At 39.1% G+C, this 21,685-nt stretch overlaps 1 protein-coding gene across 1 annotated transcript in view; it reads left to right on the top strand.

Annotated features, from left to right (window-relative positions):
- Positions 1 to 21,479, top strand: part of MAPK12 (mitogen-activated protein kinase 12) — a 33,997-nt gene extending 12,518 nt beyond the window's left edge. Inside the window, exons 4-12 of the mRNA XM_040549548.1 lie at positions 2,101 to 2,212; positions 8,743 to 8,772; positions 10,131 to 10,178; positions 15,298 to 15,412; positions 16,076 to 16,147; positions 18,289 to 18,368; positions 19,107 to 19,185; positions 20,294 to 20,467; positions 21,290 to 21,479. Coding sequence (XP_040405482.1) covers positions 2,101 to 2,212; positions 8,743 to 8,772; positions 10,131 to 10,178; positions 15,298 to 15,412; positions 16,076 to 16,147; positions 18,289 to 18,368; positions 19,107 to 19,185; positions 20,294 to 20,467; positions 21,290 to 21,360 — 781 coding nt within the window. The 3' untranslated portion in view covers positions 21,361 to 21,479. The remainder of the gene's footprint in view (positions 1 to 2,100; positions 2,213 to 8,742; positions 8,773 to 10,130; positions 10,179 to 15,297; positions 15,413 to 16,075; positions 16,148 to 18,288; positions 18,369 to 19,106; positions 19,186 to 20,293; positions 20,468 to 21,289) is intronic.
- Positions 21,480 to 21,685: the final 206 nt, after the last annotated feature.

The following is a 21,685-nucleotide window of genomic DNA, read 5'->3' as shown; positions in this document are numbered from 1 at the left end:
TGATGATTAAAGACAAATCCCATCTCCTTTATGAAGGAACAGTCAACATCCTTTCCCTGCTCATGCTTGTGTTGATTTTCCTTCAGAGTCAGAAGCTCAGCTGACTGATGTAGTGTACAAAATTAGAGGTGCATAAATCTTCACCAATGGAAGTCCTACTGGACAGCTGCTCTTCATCCTCTTTAACTGTATTCCTTGCATTGTCTGCTCTTGTGTCATACAAAATGTGCCAGAGCAGGTTGCTACTCCTCATGGTGTAAGAATCTGGGGGGTTTAACTGGAACTGCAAGGAACTTAAATGTGTTCAATAGGCATCTAGTCCACATTAAAGCGAATTGTTAACCAAGCGTCTAACCTTTTCAGATTATTTGAGGACTTCAGGATTGTAAATACATATTTAATAATAAACATAAGTTTGCCAAATTTTAAGTAGAAGACAAAGTGTTCAAGTGAGCTCCTAATGTTTTATCCTGTTGTTCTATTCCAATGCGTTGCTCATAAACTATTACTAAAGTTTGAGTTTACAAACTCAGGTGGGAATGGATTTTCCCTCCCTTACATTTTGTTTCCCTGCCATTTATCAGTTTGACTGTTAGAGATTTGAAATCATCAAATTGTAAACTTAGCACGTTGTGTGTGTGTAAAAATAGTCTTCCTGCCCTGTTCTTTACAGTGCTTGGTGGTTATATATTGTGTTGAACTTTGTCTGTTTACATAACTCATTATCCATCCAGAGCCCTGGGATCTGTGCAGGTGATAACATGCTAGCAAAATCCTAATGAATGTTGAAGGTCACTACCGGTAGTAAAAGACATGTAGATATTTATTTATTTCTCTCGTCTCACCTCCTTCTACCTCTGTTGTTTTTTTTTTTTTTTTTTTTTTTCTGTAACACTCACTAATGTCTTTTTCTGGCTCATTTCAAATATTCATGACCTCTGGGAAAGAAACTCAGTTTTCTAGGTTACTGGGTCTGTTGATAAGCATCTTGTGGGTCATGCTTGAAGAGAGAAAAAATTTCATTCTCTTCTCCGTATTTGCTATGTCCTATATAATTACTGAATCAAATTGCACATATTTTCTGTCCAAACAGTAGCAAATTTGTCTGTGAATGCTTGGATTGGGAGCCTGATGCCTGGTCCCCAAAGACTTGACGAAAAAGGTTTGGTACCTAGGGAATGTTGAAAATACTATCTATAAGTCCAAGTGTCCCATTTGCCTTTGACTTTATATTCAGTATCTATTTTGTTTATAATTATAACTCTAATACTGTAAAAGAAGTTTTTGAGCAGGTTTAAAAGTAGAAATCAAAAGAATTACTGTTTCTGTATTTTAACCAGAGGAAACCCATTTAAGTCTACATAGTAAAACTTGTCTCCATGAAACAACGATCACATCTAATCCTTCTCATGATGAAAATGCATCTGCTTTTCTTCATACTGTGAAGAAAACTGGTGACTTTATCCTCTGGTGCCAGACGTGACTGGCTTTGCCTCTGTCCAGACCTGACTTTAAGAATAGACTCTGAAGGAGTTTCCTACAAGCAATGCAAAGAACAGGTTTGTACCTTAGGCGAAGACTAGCGGTGAAGTGCCGCCTTGACATTCTCAGGCTTTCTGTTGCTGCTGTCCCTCACCAGTATGAAGTACCAAAGATAAAGGAGGTTATGATCCTAGATGAAAATTAATCTGTGTTACATCTGACCTCATCTATTAGAATGAACCATCTAGGCAGTTTGGTTACCCTGTGATAGTGAGATAGATAATATCATGTGTGAATGTCCTAGTTTTCTGCGTAGATATCTTTGAAGTATCATGTGGCTCTTGATTAGGTGCCTTTTATCTAGTTCAGTGTCTGTACTCTCCTGGCAACTAGCAACTTTCCATAACCACTGACAGGGTTGTGCGATACCTCTTCATGACAGTCTTAAAAGATAAAAACTCAGAAACTTGGAGGGCCTGGGGGGAAGGTGGTAGAATTGTTTGGTAAACAGAATGATCTATAATTTAATATTGTCACTGAAATATAACATACAATTATACTTCAGTTTATTTGACAGACTTATTCTGTCCTTTTTTTCTTTCCTTCTTTCTTCTTTAGCTACCTTGTAATGCCATTTATGGGAACAGACTTAAGTAAGATAATGAAGCATGAGAAACTAACTGAAGACCGAATCCAGTTCCTTGTATATCAGATGTTAAAAGGCTTAAAGGTTTGCCACTTTTATTTTCATTTCACAATCTATTTTCCTAGTAAACCATTATGGAGAGCTATAAATACTTATCATTTGATAGCAGGATAACATTTATCTCGCCTGGTTTGGTACAAGTATTTACATTCTACGTAGGAATTGTTTTGTGATAATAAATGTTATCTGGTGGGGCTGGTTTTGGTTTTGTTTTGGTTTGTTTTTTTTGTGTAATGTTTTTTAGTTTTTGTTGTTTTTTTATGTTTGTTTGTTTGTTTTGTTTTTGTTTTGTTTCATTTTCAAGCAAAAAGAAAAGATCTGGGGTAGTTGTTCAAGGCCTGTAATACATTGATCCAGGATGACTATGACTGCCTTATTTCCATAAACCAGAAAATCTTGCTGTGACTTTTAGTTGCCTTCTTCCCCAGTAGGTGATTGTGGTGCTGCTTTGCCACACCTCTTTCTGTGGCTGGTTGGAGAGTACAGAGTCTGCAAATGAAACAGCTGTAGAGTTCAGAGACAGGTCTTCCCTTGACTTGAGCCAAGCCAAACTTAATATCCTGTTGGCTAGAAATGGTAGATCAGAGTAGATCACTGCTGTAAGTGTAGTATCTTTCTGTGCTCTGCCGAGGAGCATATATATATATATATATAAGGGATTGGGATGTGGGGAGTGTGTATGTGTGTGTATATGTTAATACCATACATATGTGTGTGGTATATGTGCACCATACATATCTATTAACCTGTAGGTGTGGTATTTTGGAGTGAAACTCTGTCGCAGAGACAGAGTGTGACCCTCACTGACTCCAGGTGCTCACACTGGTTGTGATGACTGTTCAAGGACCACAGAAAATGTCACTTTGGTCCCTGTGTGTTAAGAGTCCAGTTCTGCTAAGCACTAAAGCTCACTGCTGAATGTGAATAGGTAAGTCATTCTCTGGAATACATCTGTGTTATTTATATATTCAAATGCCTTTCTGAGCAAGAAACAAGAATTCAGAACAACAAGAATTCAAAATTTAGGTGAGATGTTACTATTGTAAATCCCTTGACGTAGCTTTGCTGGCTGCAGCCAGGCTCTCCTGCAGTGATGGCCATTTAATTCCTTTTGCAGTTCTGGAGACATGCTTTGTAACAAGGCCATAGAATGGCTCTGTCTAGGATTGAATGTAGTTCCTTTGATTGTTCCTTGCATGATATAGTTTTTGTTTTATGGTCCTGCAGCTTACAACATGTGGGCAGACTTTCCTCTGCACATGTACAAAGCTAAGTGGAGTCAGCGGGCTAGAAGGGGGGTTGTGTTGGATAGGGATGTGCTTGCACAGTGGAAATCCAGCAATGGTTTTGATGCAGGAAAGTGTGTCACATCAGTCAGGATGCTGATTTGTTCGGATCTGTATTGGTATTGCCAAACGCTATTTAAATAAATAATACTGCAGGACAGCGTGCTGTTCCTGGACAAGAACATCAGTAACAGTGTACACAAAATTCCTTTGTATCTCTGTACTTAACAGATAAAGAAGGACAAGTAAATTGTTTTATTCTCATCACAATACTTAGTAAGTACATTTTGTTCTTGAATCCTGTGTTAGTCATTTCTCCTTCACCCTACCTACAGTTTTACGTTCTTCGTTCGGTAGATTTTAAGTGATACAGCCTTTAACATATACTAAGCAATTACCTTCTTTATCCGACCATTTGGCATTTAAATGTTGTAATTCCATTCTACAAATACAAACTAAAGCCAGGTTTAGAGAAATTGGCAAATTCGCCTCTGATCCAGGCTTTGAACCTGCAGCCTGGTCTCAGCAGCTGTATTAGATCTTCTGTTAGCAGTGGTTCACCTGAATGTTTTGTGTCTTTTCCAATCCCTGTCTCACATTTTTGAAGAGCACAACTGTGCTAAACTCTTATGTTTTGTCATTCCATATTGCAAAGCAAACATTTGAGAACGGTCTACATCTGTTCCATTTGGTTTCTTCTTGCACCAATTCATCCAGCCCCAGTAACACACCTAGCTGGAAGTATCTTTAAGAAATTATCCAGTAAGAATGCTTCAGGGCTTTTTACTTCAGAGAGATTCTTGCAGCATGGCCTGTGCTAGGAAGTGGGTTAGGCGGAAAACAGTATTGCTAGCATACATTAGAAAAAGAAAATGGGTCAGTAACTTGACTTCTAATGCTTCTTTTAACAATATCAGTTAGTTGGCTGTTTAAGAAAGGATCTGACAATATTTTGCATGTAAATCTTTTTCAGGTCTAATGTTTCTGAATTAAAGACAGCCCATCTGTGTTTACTTTGGTCGCTTGCTTTGGAGGCGGGTGGAAACAAAGCGTATACTCAGTGCTCGGCTGAGGCATTGTAGAGGAAAATATTTGCAACACCTGGGAAGGAGGAATATGCAATTCTGTAGATCTTTGTTGTAAAACTATTTCAACATCCCACCCAAGCTAAGCCTCTCATTTCATAATGTGTATTGTTTTTCTGCACATTTTTTCTTTGATGGACTCTCTTTTGGCAGGGGGTGGTGGTGGTGGTGATACAGCTGTTAACTTCAATATGCATTTGTCCTTTCTGTAAAGTACTTGGATATGCTTGCAACTTGGAAGGGCTTTTGTCATTTTTTTTTGTTTGACAGAAAAGCTTCATATTGTTAAAGAATACAGAAGGCAAGCTGAAAATAAATGTCCTTGTGTAGGTGGAATGGAACTGGAGTTTTCAGCTCTTTCAATCCTGGGTCCCTTTTCTGCTGGAATGCCAGTTGGGTTCGTGTTCCTAGAGGTCTGAGGATGTGGGTGGCAGTCATGTTTCTTTATTTGTACACTGTTTGAGAATGAAAGGATAGCTCTTGGGCTGTACAAACACCTTTTAAAGCTTCTTTTGCCGTATTCATGATAATAGTTACCTCCTCTAGTCCTCTCCTTTTGTCATCCCTATTTACTGTCTTTAATTTTGTGTTCTTCTTCCAGCTTCACCATTTTCCCTTCTCCCCCCTCACCCATTTCCTCTTCAGTTTTTCTTTCCCTGCCAAGTCACTCCTCAGTTTCATTTTGCATGCTGCCTAGAATACTTCTTCCTGAGTCTTTTCTAATTCCCTTTTGATTAGATTTTTATTTTGTGTAGGTATTACATATGCAGACAAGAATGCTTAGAATTTTGACAACTGTTGGATAGCTTCCTAGCTATCGAGGATTTATGAATGCTACCAAAAATTGTCTTTAGGATTATGCACAAAGCTCCTGTGTTCCAAGGCACTTTGCACATATTAAGCTGGATTCTTGAATCAAATATTGTTCAGGTAGAATGGTAATAACACTGTGAAGGGTGTGTCTGCTATGGTCCAAGTGCTTTTACGGCACAAGCAGTGAATAATCTGGCAACAAATGGATAACAATAAGGAAAATCAGCAAGAATAGGATCCTGTTTCAGAAGGCTGTTGAACTGAAATGGAAAATCTTCTGAGCTAAGACTAACATAGTTCCAATGCTGTTACCTACCAGCAGATAAGAAAATGCAGTTAAAAATACTGCTAAAGTAACATTGCAGCTCAATGCCAGTTTTCCAGTTTACAAAAAAGCTAACATTTACAAAAAGTCCTGTTTCACGTAATCTCAGTAGTCTTGTATAAAGAGAAGTGTTTAGAAAATATATAGGTTCTCCCCAAAGTGTTAACATGACTTTTGGTGCTGTGACCATTCATAAAACCTTCAGTGGGGTGAGAACACCAACAAAACCATGCTCTTCCCCCAGAACCTTAACAAAAACTCAAAAGGGTGCAGTCCTTCTAATTCCTGTTTCTACATGCTACATTCTTATGTGCAGAAATTTCTGGGTCTGCTAGTTATTTCCTTACTGTGTACAGTCATACCAGCAAAAGTAGCCTGTAGAACATTATTAGCATCTGCTCTGGAAAATCAGGAGGCTTCCGTACAAAGACATTGAGATGATTTAGAATGTAAGTAGTAATTGTGATATCTTTGATAAAGATGGCTATTGGCAGAAGACGCCAGCTTTTCATCCATTTGTTGGGAGCCTAGCTACTTATAGATAAGTTTCTTTAAATATATATATACTTGTATCCTCTCTGAACAGCTGAAAAACTTCCTCTTTTTGCATCTGCTTCCTCCCATCCTGATGCACTTCATGCACATCCATGACGGAAACAGAGTTTCACAGTTCTTCATTTGCTGTAGTGGTTTTACAGCCTGTGCTCTGGGGAACATTTCTGTGCTCTCAGCCCCTTGTGGTCGCCCCAGGAAATCCTGTGAAGCACTTTGGCAATTCCGAGGGGTGATGTTAAGACTTGCCTGTTCTGAAGTAATAGGCAGAAGAAACTGATCTACCCTATACTGCAAATGTAAAATGCTGAATCTGGGACTTTGGGCAGCCAGTGGACAGAAAGCTTTTCAGAAAAGGACTCAGGCAGGGCAGTTAGCTTTGTGCCCTTGTAGCAGCAGAGCCCTGTCACAGTCTTAGCTGTATGGGTACTGTTATAGCTTGTAGGTAAAGGGAAGGGAATTTTTTTTCCATCTGTTCAGGAAAATGTTTGGGCTGCCTGGAGAAGACAAGGCTTGGAGCACCTCTTACCAATGTTTATACGTATCTGATGGGGGGAGGTAAAGGAGACAGAGCTAGACTCTTCTCACTGGTACCTAGTGAAGGTACCACAAGGTGAAACACAGAGAATGAATGCCTTTTTTGCTTCAGTCTTCACTGCTAAGGTCAGCCCTCAGGAATCTCAGACCCTGGAGACAAGAGAGGAAGTCCAGAGAAAGAAAGACTTTCCCTTGGTCAAAGAGGATCGGGTCAGAGATCATTTAAGCAAACTTGACGTCCACAAATCCATGGGCCCTGATGGAATGCACCCATGGGTGCTGAAGGAGTTGGCTGATGTTGTTGTCAGGCCACTCTCCATCATCTTTGAAAGGTTGTGGAGAACAGGGGAGGTGCCTGAGGACTGGAAGAAAGCCAGTGTCACGCCAGTCTTCAAAAAGTGCAAGGAGGAGGACCCAGGCAACTACAGGCCAGTCAGCCTCACCTCCATCCCTGTAAAGGTGATGGAACAGCTCATCCTGGAGTCATCTCCAAGCATGTGGAGGATAAGAAGGTGATCAGGAGTAGTCAGCATGGATTCATCAAGGGGAAGTCATGCTTAACCAATGTGATAGCCTTCTATGATGGGATGACTAGCTGGGTGGATGAGGGGAGAGTGGTGGATGTGGTCTACCTGGACTTCAGCAAGGCTTTTGACACTGTTTCCCATAACATCCTCATAGACAAGCTCAGGAAGTGTGGCCTAGATGAGTAGACAGTGAGGTGTATTGATAATTGGCTGGATGGCAGAGCTCAGAGGGTTGTGCTCAGTGGTGCAGTCTAGTTGGAGGCCTGTAGATGTCAGTGTCCCCCAGGGGTCAGTACTGGGTCCAGTGCTACTCAACTTATTCATCAGTGACCTGGACAATGGAACGAAGTGCACCCTCAGCAAGTTTGCTGATGACACAAGGAGTGGCTGATACCCCAGAGTGCTGTGCTGCCATTCAGAAGGACCTGAACAGGCTGGAGGGTTGGGCCGAGAGGAACCTCATGAAGTTCAGCAAAGGCAAGCGCAGGGTCCTGCACCTAGGGAAGAATAACCCCAAGCACCAGTACAGGCTGGGTGGTGACCTGCTGGAGAGCAGCTCTGTAGAGAGGGACCTGGGAGTCCTGGCGGACAGCAGGCTGACCATGAGCCAGCAATGTGCCCTTGTGGCCAAGAAGGCCGATGGTATCTTGGGGTGCATTCGGAAGAGTGTTGCTAGCAGGTCAGGGGAGGTGATCCTCCCCATCTACTCAGCCGTGGTGAGGCCTCCCCTGGAGTATTGTGTCCAGTTCTGGGCTCCCCAATACAAGAGGGACATGGAGTGCATCCAGTGGAGGGCTACTAAGATGATTAGAGGACTAATCGTATGAGGACAGGCTGAGAGAGCTGGGCCTGTTTAGCCTGGAAAAGAGAAGACTGACGGGAGACCTCATCAATGTGTATAAATACCTGAGGGGAGGGCGTCAAGAGGATGGAGCCGGTCTCATTTCAGTTGTGCTCAGCATCAGGACGAGAGGCAATGAGCACAAACTGAAGCACAGGAGGTTCCGGCTCAATATGAGGGGGCATTTCTTTACTGTGAGGGTGACAGAGCACTGGCACATGTTGCCCAGAGAGGTTGTGGTGTCTCCTTCTCAGGAGATATTCAAAACCTGCCTGGATGCCATCCTGTGCAATGTGCTCTAGGTGATCCTGCTTGGCAGGGGGCTTGGACTAGATCATCTTCGGACGTCCCTTCCAACCACGTCCATTCTGTGATTCTGCAATACCAAAAATTACATTACAAAAATTAAAATGCTATTTTAATTACATGAACACTACAGCTAAAAATTCTGTGTAAGGAAGTAAACTTTTTCTAATTTCAGATTACTTTAGCATTATGAAAAAGTACTCTCTCCCCACTCCCCAGGCAACTTCTTAAATTCAGAACCTAATTAACTAAAAATGTTTTTTGTATTTTGTTTTTTTACAGTATATTCACTCGTCAGGCATAATTCACAGGGTAAGTGGAAACAATATGAAATATGTTTATATTCTGACAATGTGACTGCAGTTTGTGTATATGTATGGTTTTAAGTCTGCCTGAACTTAAATTTATAGTGTTTAGGTTTGATTGTGCCTTAGGTTTCTTGTTCAATAGAAACAAAAGGTGTTGTGGCTACATCAGTGCAAGTTGGGCACTTTAAGTTGGACATGGAAGCTAGGCAAATTGCCAGAATAATGCAATAAATTGATATTTTCATTTCTGTAGCGGCTGTGATCACGAACTAAGTGTACAGTTGCTTAATTTTTTTCCAAGCTCTCTCTGGATGATACTTTAACTTCTCAGTTTCATTGCAGCTCTTTGCGCCTTTGTTTCTCTCCAAAGCCCCTCTGACCTTAAAGCATTTGTATGAAACAGCTGGATGACTTCAAAAGTTCAGAGAGAAGATTCCTCTAAAAGTCTTGCTTAGATTAGATCTTGTTCAGGGGGGTTGGAACTAGGTGATCTTTAAGGTCCCTTCCAACCCAAGCCACTCTATGATTCTCTGGTCATGTCCTAATGTGTGACAAACTAAAGGTTTGCAAAAGCTGAGGGAGAACTTATTTCTGATTTTTTCTTTCTGTTTATAACTATGAATATATAAGTCACTGACACTGGAAGAACTTCTTAGTCATTGAGTTATTGCCCTTTGTTGCTAAACTTAGAAGTACAATTTTTGAACATCATTAGAAGTCTCTCCAGTAGTTAAAGAGGCATAAGGGATTTTTTTTTTCAATGTTGTAGTCACCATTCAGTGGACTTCTTTTGCTAGGAAATTCATTTTCTCACAGAAGGCAGTACAGGCTCTTATGTAGAATCTTGTTTGATTCCATCAGTACTTGTTCTAGGTATAGCAGGGTATGTATGGAGTCTTTTAAAGTATACTTTCATGTTCAATGTGTATAATCCAGAGATAGTGGAGGAAATTTATTTTACTTCATCTATGTATACATGAATCCTTAACTTTGTGGTGTCATTATTAAAGGCAGCAAATTTATGTCCAAACCTGATGCACATTAAGATGAATGAGTCTTTTCATTGACAAGTATTTTCCTAGTTTCTGACTACTAAACAAATAAACAAACAAAAAAAGTTGATTTGTCTCGGGGGAGAACACAAGGGAAAAAACCTTACTCGTATTCAAGTTTGTGTGTTTGCTTCTGTTATTTGTTACATTTAATTTTCTAATTTAGATTTATGAGATTGTTTTGCTTGTTGCTGTTCTAAATAATTGTAGGAAAACCACTTAGCCTAAATGAAATAAATACTTTTAAAGTGTGCTTTATTCTGTTTGCTTTAAAAAAAATAAATAACATCCATTTCAAATGTGATTACAGGATCTAAAGCCTGGAAACCTGGCAGTAAATGAAGACTGTGAATTGAAGGTAGGATATGTTTATTTGAAAAAAGTAGCCAAATGTATCAAAAAACACCACAGAAAACACAGGGCAACAGCTGTAGAAGTGCTAGCCAGTTTCACTGGTAGGTAAGGATTTCAGTCCACAAGCTCAGAGAAGTCGTGGAGAAAGGAAGAGGATCAGATGGACAGTGGTAAACAGAAGTGACTGGAGACTGATCCTTATAAATATTTTCCCGTTTGTCTGACTTCAGTCTCCACACGAATAATTATGTATTTGAGAAATAAAGCCCTGAACACTGAAAAACTATTAACCTCCTATTTGTATGTCCTTGACTGAAGTCAGTGTATGTTTCATACAAATGGCAGAGCTGATGATCAGTTTCTGAGATCCTTACAGGGCCAAGCACAAGGAGTGGCTATACCACAAATCAGAAATGTTGTGCAGGATGTCAGAGCTGAAAACCTGAAGTCCAGGTAGGACACCTTGAGAAATTAGTACACAGAGTTAACAGGGAAGAGCTGCGGATTGACGCCAGGATGTACAGAGGATTGTTGGTAAGCAAGTCAGTACCACAGGCTTTATTTGTGGTGGTGTTGGAGTGATTGGTGGCTTCAGTCCTTCCAGATGGGTGACAAGCAGTGTGAGAACTGAAACTGCACTTCTTTTGGTTTGGTGTTTATGTGGCAGTCCATGCAGTAGCTGTGGGCCCGTCCATGTGTGTAGCTGTAGTTGTCAGCCTTGTTGAGAAAGAATCATGTCATGGTTACAGCCATATAAGAGCTGTAATGGAGAACTATTTTTATGATACATTGCAGCTAATCACTTCAGAGAGGCATGAGAGGAATCAAATACTGCTCGCTATGAACAAGAACATCATATTTCTTTGAAAGTGATTCCTTCTGCACTGTTAAAACTGACAGTATCAATTGCATGCGGACTAGTGTATTTCATAGGAGGAATACATCAGTTTTGATTTTTGCTCTTAATTGAAGTAGTAAGAAAAAAAAATCATTGAAGGGAGACAGTTACTCATTCATCTTCCTGTAATTCAGCTATTAACTGTTTTGTTGGTATCCTGCAAGACAGGTGCACTTTATGGCATTTCTTCTATTACCTGGTTGCTGCTTATCTGGAGTGGGGGAAGTGTTGGCATAGACCATGCCTCCCTTTGGCTTCCACCTGCCTGGGCTTCCATCCAGAGGTGGTGGAAGGATGGTGCACACCCCCACCCATTCCCAGTATGGAAAGCTGGCATGCTGTCCTGGAGACTGGGACTGTAGCACCCATTGTGGAAGGTACCTGTCCTGAAGAGTACACTGCCACTCCTGCTGAATTTTCCTTGGAAATGTCCTCAGTAAAGTCCATCTGAATAGTAATTCTTCTGCATGTTTGTCACCTCAAGCCTCCTTCTAAATCATTGAACTAAAATACTGAATCTGAACTGTTCTGACTTTATTACTCAGTTTCTTATCTGTACTGGAAATCTTCCAAAGTCTGTTAGAAAGGATATTTGTACTTCAGAATTAATTATGCAGTGTGCCCTGACCTAGCAAAAATGCATCTATTTAGCTGTGTAGAATGAGTTCGTTGAAAAAAAAAATCAAACTGTTCATTATCAAGTATGATAATAAACTAAGTAGTGCTCAACATTGCTCATTTTAGGAATACAGTTTATTCTCTCAAGTGTAGAGATAGGGGCCTCAGACTGCTTCCAGCCCTGTTAATTCTGTTCTTGTATTTTAATAGATCATTATTAGTTTTCTAGATTTTTTTGCCACCTACCTTCTTTTAACTCTAGCTGAGGTCTAATCTGAAAGTCTAAACAGGACTTTTCAGTTAATTATGAAATCAAGCTATGTCTTCTATCCTGTGCTTGAATAGTGACTGGCATATACATCCTCATAAAACAACAGTAAATTCGAATGGGGACTTTTGTGTACTGATATGTAAGTACAGTTAGGTCTTATGGCCAAGGCTTTCTCCCTAAAAAGATCAAGACTTTCTGGGAGTACTTCTGTTACGTGAGAATTCCAGCTTTGAATACATACAGACAGTCTAACTCTACAAATAGGAGATACAGAGGAAGATCAGAAGTTTTGAAGCACTCCCTAATTAAATAAAATAAAAGTTGATGCAAGAGTGCAAAAATGTTTTTTTTAGCATCTAACATAAAAATTATATACTTGCAAGTAGCTGTTGTAATACAATTGCTTGCTCTTTAGAAACTGAGGAGGAGAACAGACCTGAATGTTCAGGGTCCTGTCTTTTCAGAATTTCCTTATTTCAGACAAAAAGACGTTGTCTTTCTGGCTCGTACATGGGCAAACTATGAGTGAGTCCCAGTGTGGTAAAAAAGAATCTAGAAAAAACAGTTGTTCCCTCACTGCCCACCCTCTGTCCCCTGTCTGTACAATCAGATCATGAGATGCAATCCAGGTCTAAGACATTCTTTCATGATCACTGTATTTCCTTACTTAACACAACTTATTTTTCTGTTGCTTTGGACATGTGTAAGCTTTTAGATAAACTGAGGCAAATAATTCTATACCAGAACGTAATTTAGTGAAATGGCAAGGAGAAAACGTAGCATTAAGCTTTAGTTTTTGCTTCTTGACTCTCAGGGCAAAACTATGCTGTCCCTGGTTTTATGGTAAGTTCTGGTGTCGTATACAGAAGAAATGTGCTGATTTGTAGCTAGGAAATACTGGCCATCAAAAGGCAACTCCAACCTATAAACAGAAAGCAAACTATAAAATGTTGAGAAGTGTGCATAAAAATACCAAGGCAAGGATTTAGCTGTGGTCTGTCTTACACTGAAACAGTTGATCTGACTTCGACTGGGTGTGAGCATTCCAGGTGTAATACATAGGATGTGACCTCGTCCTGTGAGCACACTTGAAAGCCAGTTTACGCTAGCACAAAACCATCCTGCCAGGGTTATCTGACCCTTTTTCCCCTGTCTGTGAGCCCTGCAGCTTCCCGTGCATCAGCTCCAGCAGCTGTGTGGCTGTAGGCAAGCTGGGACAGTTCCTTGAATTTGTAATTAGTTAATAAATAATCAGCTTTATTTTTCAGGGTTTCCCGGCTCCCTTGTCAGATTCTCTCACCTGCCACATAGGACTCAGAAAAGTGACAGTGGAGGGTGCCGTAGGGGAAATCACTGCCCTTTTCGTAGTCTTGAAGTTACAAATTATTTTTGGTATGGTTTCTGAAGCAAGTTAGGAAAATGAAGTTCGCTGAGTAGAAAGGGAACTTATTCTTGAGGAGCCATGGGGTATTTGCTCTGTCTTTCATCATCCCTGCATTATAAAAGGGGATTTCAACTTGCTTTGAAAATCTCTTTAGAAGTTCTAGCTGAAAACCTGGAGATCACGCAGAGCATGAGAGTAACGCTTTTTTTGTGAAAATCGTTGTTAAATGGTACCACACTGATATTAAGTTCTAGCAGGATACGTTTGTTAATGAGCCTAATGAATATTTTAATGAAAAGAAATCCAAAAGTTGATGCTTAATACACAAAAATTCTTGCTTCCATTTTCTGCCTTTATAAAAATACAGACCCAAATTCTGTCTTAGCTGTCTTGAATTCCAAATGTTACAAGCCTTAGTTTGAAAAAGGCCTAAAAAGTTGTGCCAGACTAGCCTTTTGACAGGCTTTTGACCTGCTACACAAGACTGTTTTCTTCCACCCGTCTCCCTCTCTCCCAGTGTTACTGGGAAGATACAGTGGGTGTTGTATGTGTAAGCTGTATATGAAGGTGTGTATGTTGCAATTGCAAATATTTTGAGAACAAAGTCTTCGGTACCCAAAGTTTTGAGGGGGAATTTTGGCTGCAGTCATCTGTATTTTATTGGCAAGAATAAAAATCTCTCCCTTTGCACCCTGTTCCTTTTTTTAAATTGCTAGGTAGGTTGTCAGTGGTTATGGGGAAGTTATGGAAATGATGCTTCAAGTGTGGCAATAAAGATAAGCCGTGACCTTTTATACTCTTGATCTGTGAATGAAAATACAATTTTCCTTTCTGTTAGCACCAGGGGATGATGAAACTGTCATGTTGAAAAGTGAAATATTTTAAGATGTTTAATTACAGTGAGAGCATTACAAACACATCTTTCTGCTATAGTAACACACAGGTGCTCCTCGTAAAAACTTCTGATATGTCAATATATATATGAAGCCTGCTACACATGGAAACAAACGGCCCTTCATGCAGAACTGCATACTTAAGTATCTGCAAAGGATGATTTATTTTGAGTAGACTTTTCTCACCCAGGACACCCTGCTTCTTGTTAGTAGTATGAACTTGCTGGTAAGCTGTGAACAGACTCATTCCAGGAGTGCTGCTCAGTGCTGGCCATGTCTTTTGGCACCATCTTTTGATGGTCCACACAGGTGGGCCTTTATGGTAGCCACTTTTGTAGAGGTTGACAAAAACCTCTGACATTTATTTGTAATCTTGCTGCTGTGTACATTGCTGTATCTAGAGGTAAATATCAGAGAGTCTTAGAAACAAGCTAAATTGTACATAATCCTTTAAAAAATTGTACTAGCCTTACATTTCTTACAGAGGGTTGTTCTGTAGTAATAGCAGTAGATTGGAACTCAGTGGGACTAAATAATGGTCACTCCCTATACTTTATCCAGACTTTCAATTTAACCTAGAGAAAGCTTTCCCTTGTATGAGTTACTCGTAAAATAAAAATAATGATACCTCCTTACTTCAGAATATTATTGGAACATACTCTTCAATAATTGTGCCACTTGGGATATCACGGTAGTTGACACCATCTAGGACGGGTACTTTTCTTTTAGCTCTAAGAAGGTACAATAGCCATTCCACAGCTAGGATTGAATGTGACCAGTATCTTTTGAATCATTAATTGAAGAAATTATTTTTTTCTTTACTGTTTTTACAGCTTTAAGTATTTCTATGGAAGTATCTAACAGGGAAAAAAAATTGTAAAGCTCCTTCCTACTTCTGTCTTGATTCTTAAAATGAGAACAAAACACTTCAATGAGAAAAAGATGCAAAAATAACCCAATCTCTGCAGGAAGCTCCAACTCTTTTATTTTCTGCATTTTTAAAATTTGTATGAAATAGATAACTGGCTTGTCTTGGATGTTCTTTGTGCTTCACTACAGATTCTGGATTTTGGATTGGCCAGGCATACAGACAGTGAGATGACAGGTTACGTGGTCACAAGGTGGTACAGAGCCCCAGAGGTCATACTTAACTGGATGCATTACACGCAAACAGGTCAGCATCTCTTTGGAAAAGTCCTAATAGAGCTGAAGCATTCACTGAATCAGGCAAGTCTGTGTTTCTGAAGTGAGTGAGAAATTGGAGGTGGACATTACAATTTAATTATGAAAAACTTACTTGTAGATAAATTGCAGACAGTCATTTGGGGTTGTGGTTTTGGGTTGGTTTGTAGTTTTTTGATTTGTTTTTTTGTTTGTTTGTCTGGTTTTCTATATTTTCTAAGACTCACAGAAAGTTCCAACATGATTGGAAACAAGCCTGCTGTACAAACATGTGTTCTGCACTGACTAACCGTTCTGCAAAGATGTGCTGATTACAACTTGAACAGATGGGGAAATGGCAAAAGGGGGGAATTTAAGTAACACTGAGATAACCATAGAAGTTTTTGAAAGCATGGAGAAAATACTTACCACATGCATCTGCTTGTTAGTGAGAAACTGATTCTGCCTAATACCAGATTATCTTCTGTTTGCTAATCAGAAAGTCTGGTAGTTTTCCCTGTAGTTCATCATATTCTGCAAGGCACTCATTTATATTGTAACAGGCTGTAAAGGTAAACATTACACTTCTTGAAAAATATATTTTAAATTAAACTTTATCTACATTTAGATGGACAAATATTCAGTAATTTAATGCTACTGTTGATTTTTTTTTCAGTTGACATCTGGTCTGTGGGCTGTATAATGGCTGAAATGATAACAGGGAGGCCTCTGTTCAAGGGAAACGATCGTATCCTTCCTCAGTGAATTTATGACACCAATGTAAGAAAATGATGAGAGGCACTGATGTGATACAGTGGGTCTGTTGAAAAACTGATGAGCATAAATTGAAAATAATATTATATTGGATAGCATCTTTTTATTTAATTAGTTATTTGATATTTGTATGAATTTTGCACATCAGCAAATTAAAACTCATATTACTGAACATTTTCAATAGAGAGAAAGATATCATCAGGTAAAAGGTTCAGTGATAATAGAAAAGGTAAATACTGATTTATTTATTTTTTTTTAGTAATAGTTTCCACACCTCCAGAACACACAGATAAAGTGCTGGTGTAGCATATGGACTTACGTGCACATGCTAGTCCGTTTCATGCTTTTTTTCAAAAAATGTTATCTAAGTAATACCTAGTAAAATATTTTAGATTTAGAGAAAATCTGATCATATTTCATTGCTGAGGAATTAAGACAACAGTTAAGATACAGCCCTACTTCAACCTCAGGTGATACTTCGTTGGCAATAGTGGTTGTGACAGACAATGGAAGACAGCATTAATAGAATACAGCAAGAATTTTTAATTGTTTTGTTTAACAGTTTTGTATCTTTGACAGTTCAGCCTAATCATTTTTCACTGCTTGGAACCTTGTGGAGTTCGAGTCAATAAATTGCTTATCTACAAATACTTGGTTATAGAATCACAGAATTACAGTTGTTTAATTTGGGTTTTATATATATACTTCAGTATTGTGTGTAAGGTTAGGGCTTCATTACATGGATTGTATTATTCTTGTTTTGTGATGAAAAACATTAAAAAGGAAAACTGCATTCATAAAAAAAAAAGGAACTATGGAAGAGTAGAATGGATGAAATTATTTCAGCTGTAAAAGTTTTAAGTATGCATTAGGTCTTAACAAGAAAATAGTAAAATGCATGCCATAGAACAGCAGCTGACTTACACAGAGCGTTTCTCAACTAATGCTAACACTTGGCATTCTGGTACGTAAATAAGCAAATGAGTCATAATTTTCAAGTTGTCCTGTAAATGTAAGAGTCAAAAGACTCATATTTTAGTTACACTGGATTGTGGATGTTTCAGAACTGTTGGATGAAATTATGTGTCTTGCGTTATGAATAAAATTACCCTAGCGTAATTATAATGGTGACCTTCAGGCATATGGATCAGTATTAGCTGTTGTCAGGGAAATACAGCTTTCAGTTCAGCTGTGGGTAGATGAATATTTTTTTTTTTAAAGTGATTTTTTTTTTAGTATTTTGAATAGGTTACACACCTAATTTGGTATGGTGGTGTGGTATTTTTTATTTATTGATTTATTTCATCAGCATGACCTGCCATTTCCTTTTTCTTCAGGGGTTGGTGGAATCTGCACACGCTTTGAGCTCTGACCTAGCTTCTAGCATCTCACCTGCTACTCTTATCAGAATAGCAGATGAGGTGTAAAGCTGGTCTTTACCCCATTAGCCTCTAAATATGATGTTTCTTCTTTAAAACAGCTAATGATGTTGCTGATTTGTTCTGTGCTGATTTAGGACACAGAATACAAGGAATGTACTGATGCCTTATCCCAATTACTGATCACCAAAATATCAGCATGTGGAATCAAGCTAAGCAAGTGGGAAATGATGAGGAAGGGAGTTAATTTTTTTCCTCTTGAACTTGTTCAGTGTGGAAAAGAACTAACACAGACTGGTTTCCTCTGATTTTTGTTTTGTTTAACATACCGCACAGTGTTCCCTGTGACTTTTCCTGTCTCTGCAATTGCTTTAATCCCTCTTAGTTACCTCACCTTTGGGTAGAGTAGGGCAATGCGTACAATACATGTGTTGGTTGTTCAGATACTCCAATACTTTTCAACTGCTTTTGACCAAAAATATAGAGGAGGCCTGATGATGTTAAAAGAGTTTGCAGATGATTCAGTTGTGTGGTCCCAAGTTTTATAGTTTATTCTGGATGCTTTCAATGTCTTTGCCCTTTGGAAGAAAACTGATGAGTTTTCACCTCATCTTTTGTAAATCTTCTGTTTAGTTGTTGCATTGATATTTTTGTTTTATCCTCCGATAGCAAAGAAACAGAATTTTTGCAAGTTTTCCTATGGTGAAAGACTTTATTCCTTATTTCTGGTATTCAGATCTGGACCAACTCACAGAAATAATGAAAATAATGGGTACACCAACTCAAGATTTTGTGCAAAAACTGCAAAGTCAAGATGTGAGTATTCTGCTTTGGCAGTTTGTTTTTCATGTCTTCATTTTACTTAAGCCATTCTCAGTTCTTAAACTGGCTGAGATAATATGTGTTGACTACTGAAATCACCTATGATAGTACATATCTGCCTTACAATGCTTTTCACACCCTAAATAACTACTGGACATTAAGGGGAACCAGCAAATGATCAAAACGCTGAAAAATCTGTATATTTAAATACTTCCAAGTATGCAGCGTGGAGTGTATAAACAGTTGACCTGATGCATTACTTCCTTTACTGGAAAAGTACTGAAAATATGAACCTATTCAGAGGACCCAGTCATTCTGTAGGTGTCTCTGACTTCTTCTTTCCTATTCCTGTGTAGATGTCTTTCTAGAATCCTTAAGCTCCTACTATAAAGGACCTAAAATTAATCATTAGACTAACTGTACAATTTAAATACTAATGAATTACTGTAAAAGATACACTTCTAGAGAATATGATCCTCTTTCAAATGATGCATAAATCTTTATTCTAATTAATATATTAGATATTGAGTAGTAATTATGAAAACTTTACGTATCATTTCTTAATCACAATTTTAAGGTGCGATTTTAAAAAAAGCTTCTTTCAACAGTTTCAGCAGTTTATGACAAAAAATATTCTATTTGTAAATGTGCTACCAAAGCATTGTTAAGTTACCTACTAAGCACATTGCAAAGGAGGCAAAGTTCTAATTAAATATTCATGTTTCTTTTAAGGCAAAAAACTATATCAAAAGCCTCCCAAAAGTCCAGAAAAAAGATTTTGCATCCGTCTTGAAGTATGCGAATCCTTTGGGTAAGACAGTTTGTATGGATGTGCACAATTTGTGTTGTTCTTGTGTTTGCATTGGAGGCAGCAGAAGTGTCAGTCATGCGATAGGTTACGTGGTGGTTCTCATGCTATTCTACCTCTTGCTTTCCATAATTCATAATTTCAATTCTAGTGGCTGATCTTTGCCAGGTTTAGAACCTGCCAGGAATCAGATGATTCGAGAGTCAAAAAATAAGTATTTTGTGCTTTAGGCTCCAATCCAGCCTATGCTTAATGATTTTACTGGAGCAGCTTTCCCAAGAGCCCGTGGGGATTTAAATATATGTAATAAATTTTTCTGTGTATTATATTTAAAATATAATTCTGAAAGGTCATTTTGATCTACAATAGAAATGCAGGCAAATAGAAAGCTGACATTTTAGTCATGGAATGAATACATCCTGAGAAACATCTGTGCATTCCTGCGAAGAACTGGCTTGTATTTGATGGATATAAACAGCTAGAAGAATGTACCAAGCGTGCATGACTGTGCCATGACCTGAGGCAGCAAGAGCTCTGAAGTGGCTCTGCCCAAGCTTTATCCATTCCCCAATGCCCTGAACACTCAACTTTAAGAAGTTGAAATGATATATTCAGACACAGTAGGATTACAAAGCAGCTCTGACCATGGCTAACTTGCTGGCCTTCTTAGCTGCAGCAAACTCTACCCATTTCCATGTAAAGAAATTTCTTCCTATCACCTCTTTGGCCATCTGGCTGCTCCTTATGTAAAGAACAACTGCTCATGGTCTGGGAGAGCAGGTTGGAGAGGCTGGACTTGCGTTGTTAGGTGGATTGTTGGACTTGATGATCTTAAAGGTCTTTTCCAACCAAAATGTTTCTGTGATTCTATGAATCCACAACACGGCAAGTGGGCATTGCGGTGTCCTGGCCCATGCTGCTGTCCCATCCTCCTTTCAGGTGCTCCACCCAACTCAGAAATATCCTTACAAGACTCTTACAGAGTGAACACCCAATGATTCTGCTTTGTAAATCTTGTCTATATGTTTAAAACATCCCCAGGACAACATTACTTTGTACAAGCTGGAATCAGTGGCATGATTAGAATGCAATGTTATTTGCTGTTCAATAGCTGTAAGCCTTTTGGAGAAGATGCTGGTGCTGGATGCAGAGAAGCGAGTCACAGCAGCTGAGGCTTTGATGCATCCTTACTTCGAACCAGTTCACGATCCTGAGGAAGAAACTGAAGCTGAGAAATACGATGACACGTTTGATAACATGGATCTACCCCTGGATGAGTGGAAGCGTGAGTTTAGTTTTGTGATGTTTTCAAAAATGGACGGATAGAAAGGCCATCCAAAAATGGGAATATTCTCCTTTCCAGCTGACTTTCTCTGCTTTTAAGGGAACAGAATAAGTAGGCAGCAGTAAGATAGAGAAACACTAATGGTCAGCCAATGTTTCCTTTTATCAAGTCCTCCAGAAACTATCGCCAATGGTTTTCTTCTCTTCCTCCTAACAATGGATCCTCTCATCTCTTTCTCCGTGTGTCTTCCTTCCTATCTCCTGCAATGCAGGAAAGAAACCATTTCTGTAACATGTTCCTTACAGGGCATAGGACAGGGCAACAGGTTCCTCAACTGTTGGCTGTATAGGACTGCAGCTGTTGCTGGCCTTAATTTTCAGTTAGATGTTTTCACTCCCCATGAGAGCCTGTCTCAGCAGAGATTTAAGTCTGAATCTAGTTTTCATCTTACTTCAGAGATCTGTATTTTGGCTCTGAGATGAGGACTTGATTTATAATTCTGCTGTGCTCCTAGGCACAGTAGTTTACTTTCTGGCCATATTGTCCACGGTGCTGTAATGCTAGTGCTCACACCCCTTGGAAAGCATCTACAAGATTTCAGTATTGGGCTACTTCTTCAAAACTGAAGTGGCAAAATAGTGGTAACATGATCCCTGATTGCCTTACTTACTGTATTCTTTCTCACTTTTTTGCCTGAAGAGGTCTCTGTCTTCTTCACCTTGATCGGGACCTAACCATGCTGGGAGTTGCATCTTGCCTCATGTCTGTGCAGCTCCTTTTCTGACCAGACAGCAACGCTATGTTTCTTCTGTTGTTTTCCAGGTATTACATACAAAGAGATACTGAACTTCAAACCACCGCAAACATCAGAGTCAAAGGAGACAGCAGTGTAATTGTATGACCTGGTCTTTTCAGAACTCAGAAGAAAGCAGGAAAGTTGTAAATGTTTGTGATATTTCAGGTGTATAAAACTTTTATAAATAAACTGGATGTAATCTGTTTCATCTCCACTGTAAGAAAGAGCAGTGTCTTTTACTCTGCGTGTGGAAGTGGTGCCTCTGGGAGTAGCATCTCTGAACTGTCCAGAAGATTATTTCTGTCCACAGCTTCTCCCTTCTGCATGAAAGGATTCAGACTGTGATAATCGTGTGCCATCCTTGAAAGAGCAGGTAGGGCTAATTCTTCAAATCAGACACGAGTACAAGTCAGCAGTGTAAG

The sequence above is a fragment of the Cygnus olor genome, chromosome 1 (assembly GCF_009769625.2).
Source record: "Cygnus olor isolate bCygOlo1 chromosome 1, bCygOlo1.pri.v2, whole genome shotgun sequence".
NCBI classification, from domain to species: domain Eukaryota; kingdom Metazoa; phylum Chordata; class Aves; order Anseriformes; family Anatidae; genus Cygnus; species Cygnus olor.
Note: the sequence above shows the minus strand (reverse complement) of the source record. Positions and strands in the feature narration are given on the sequence as shown.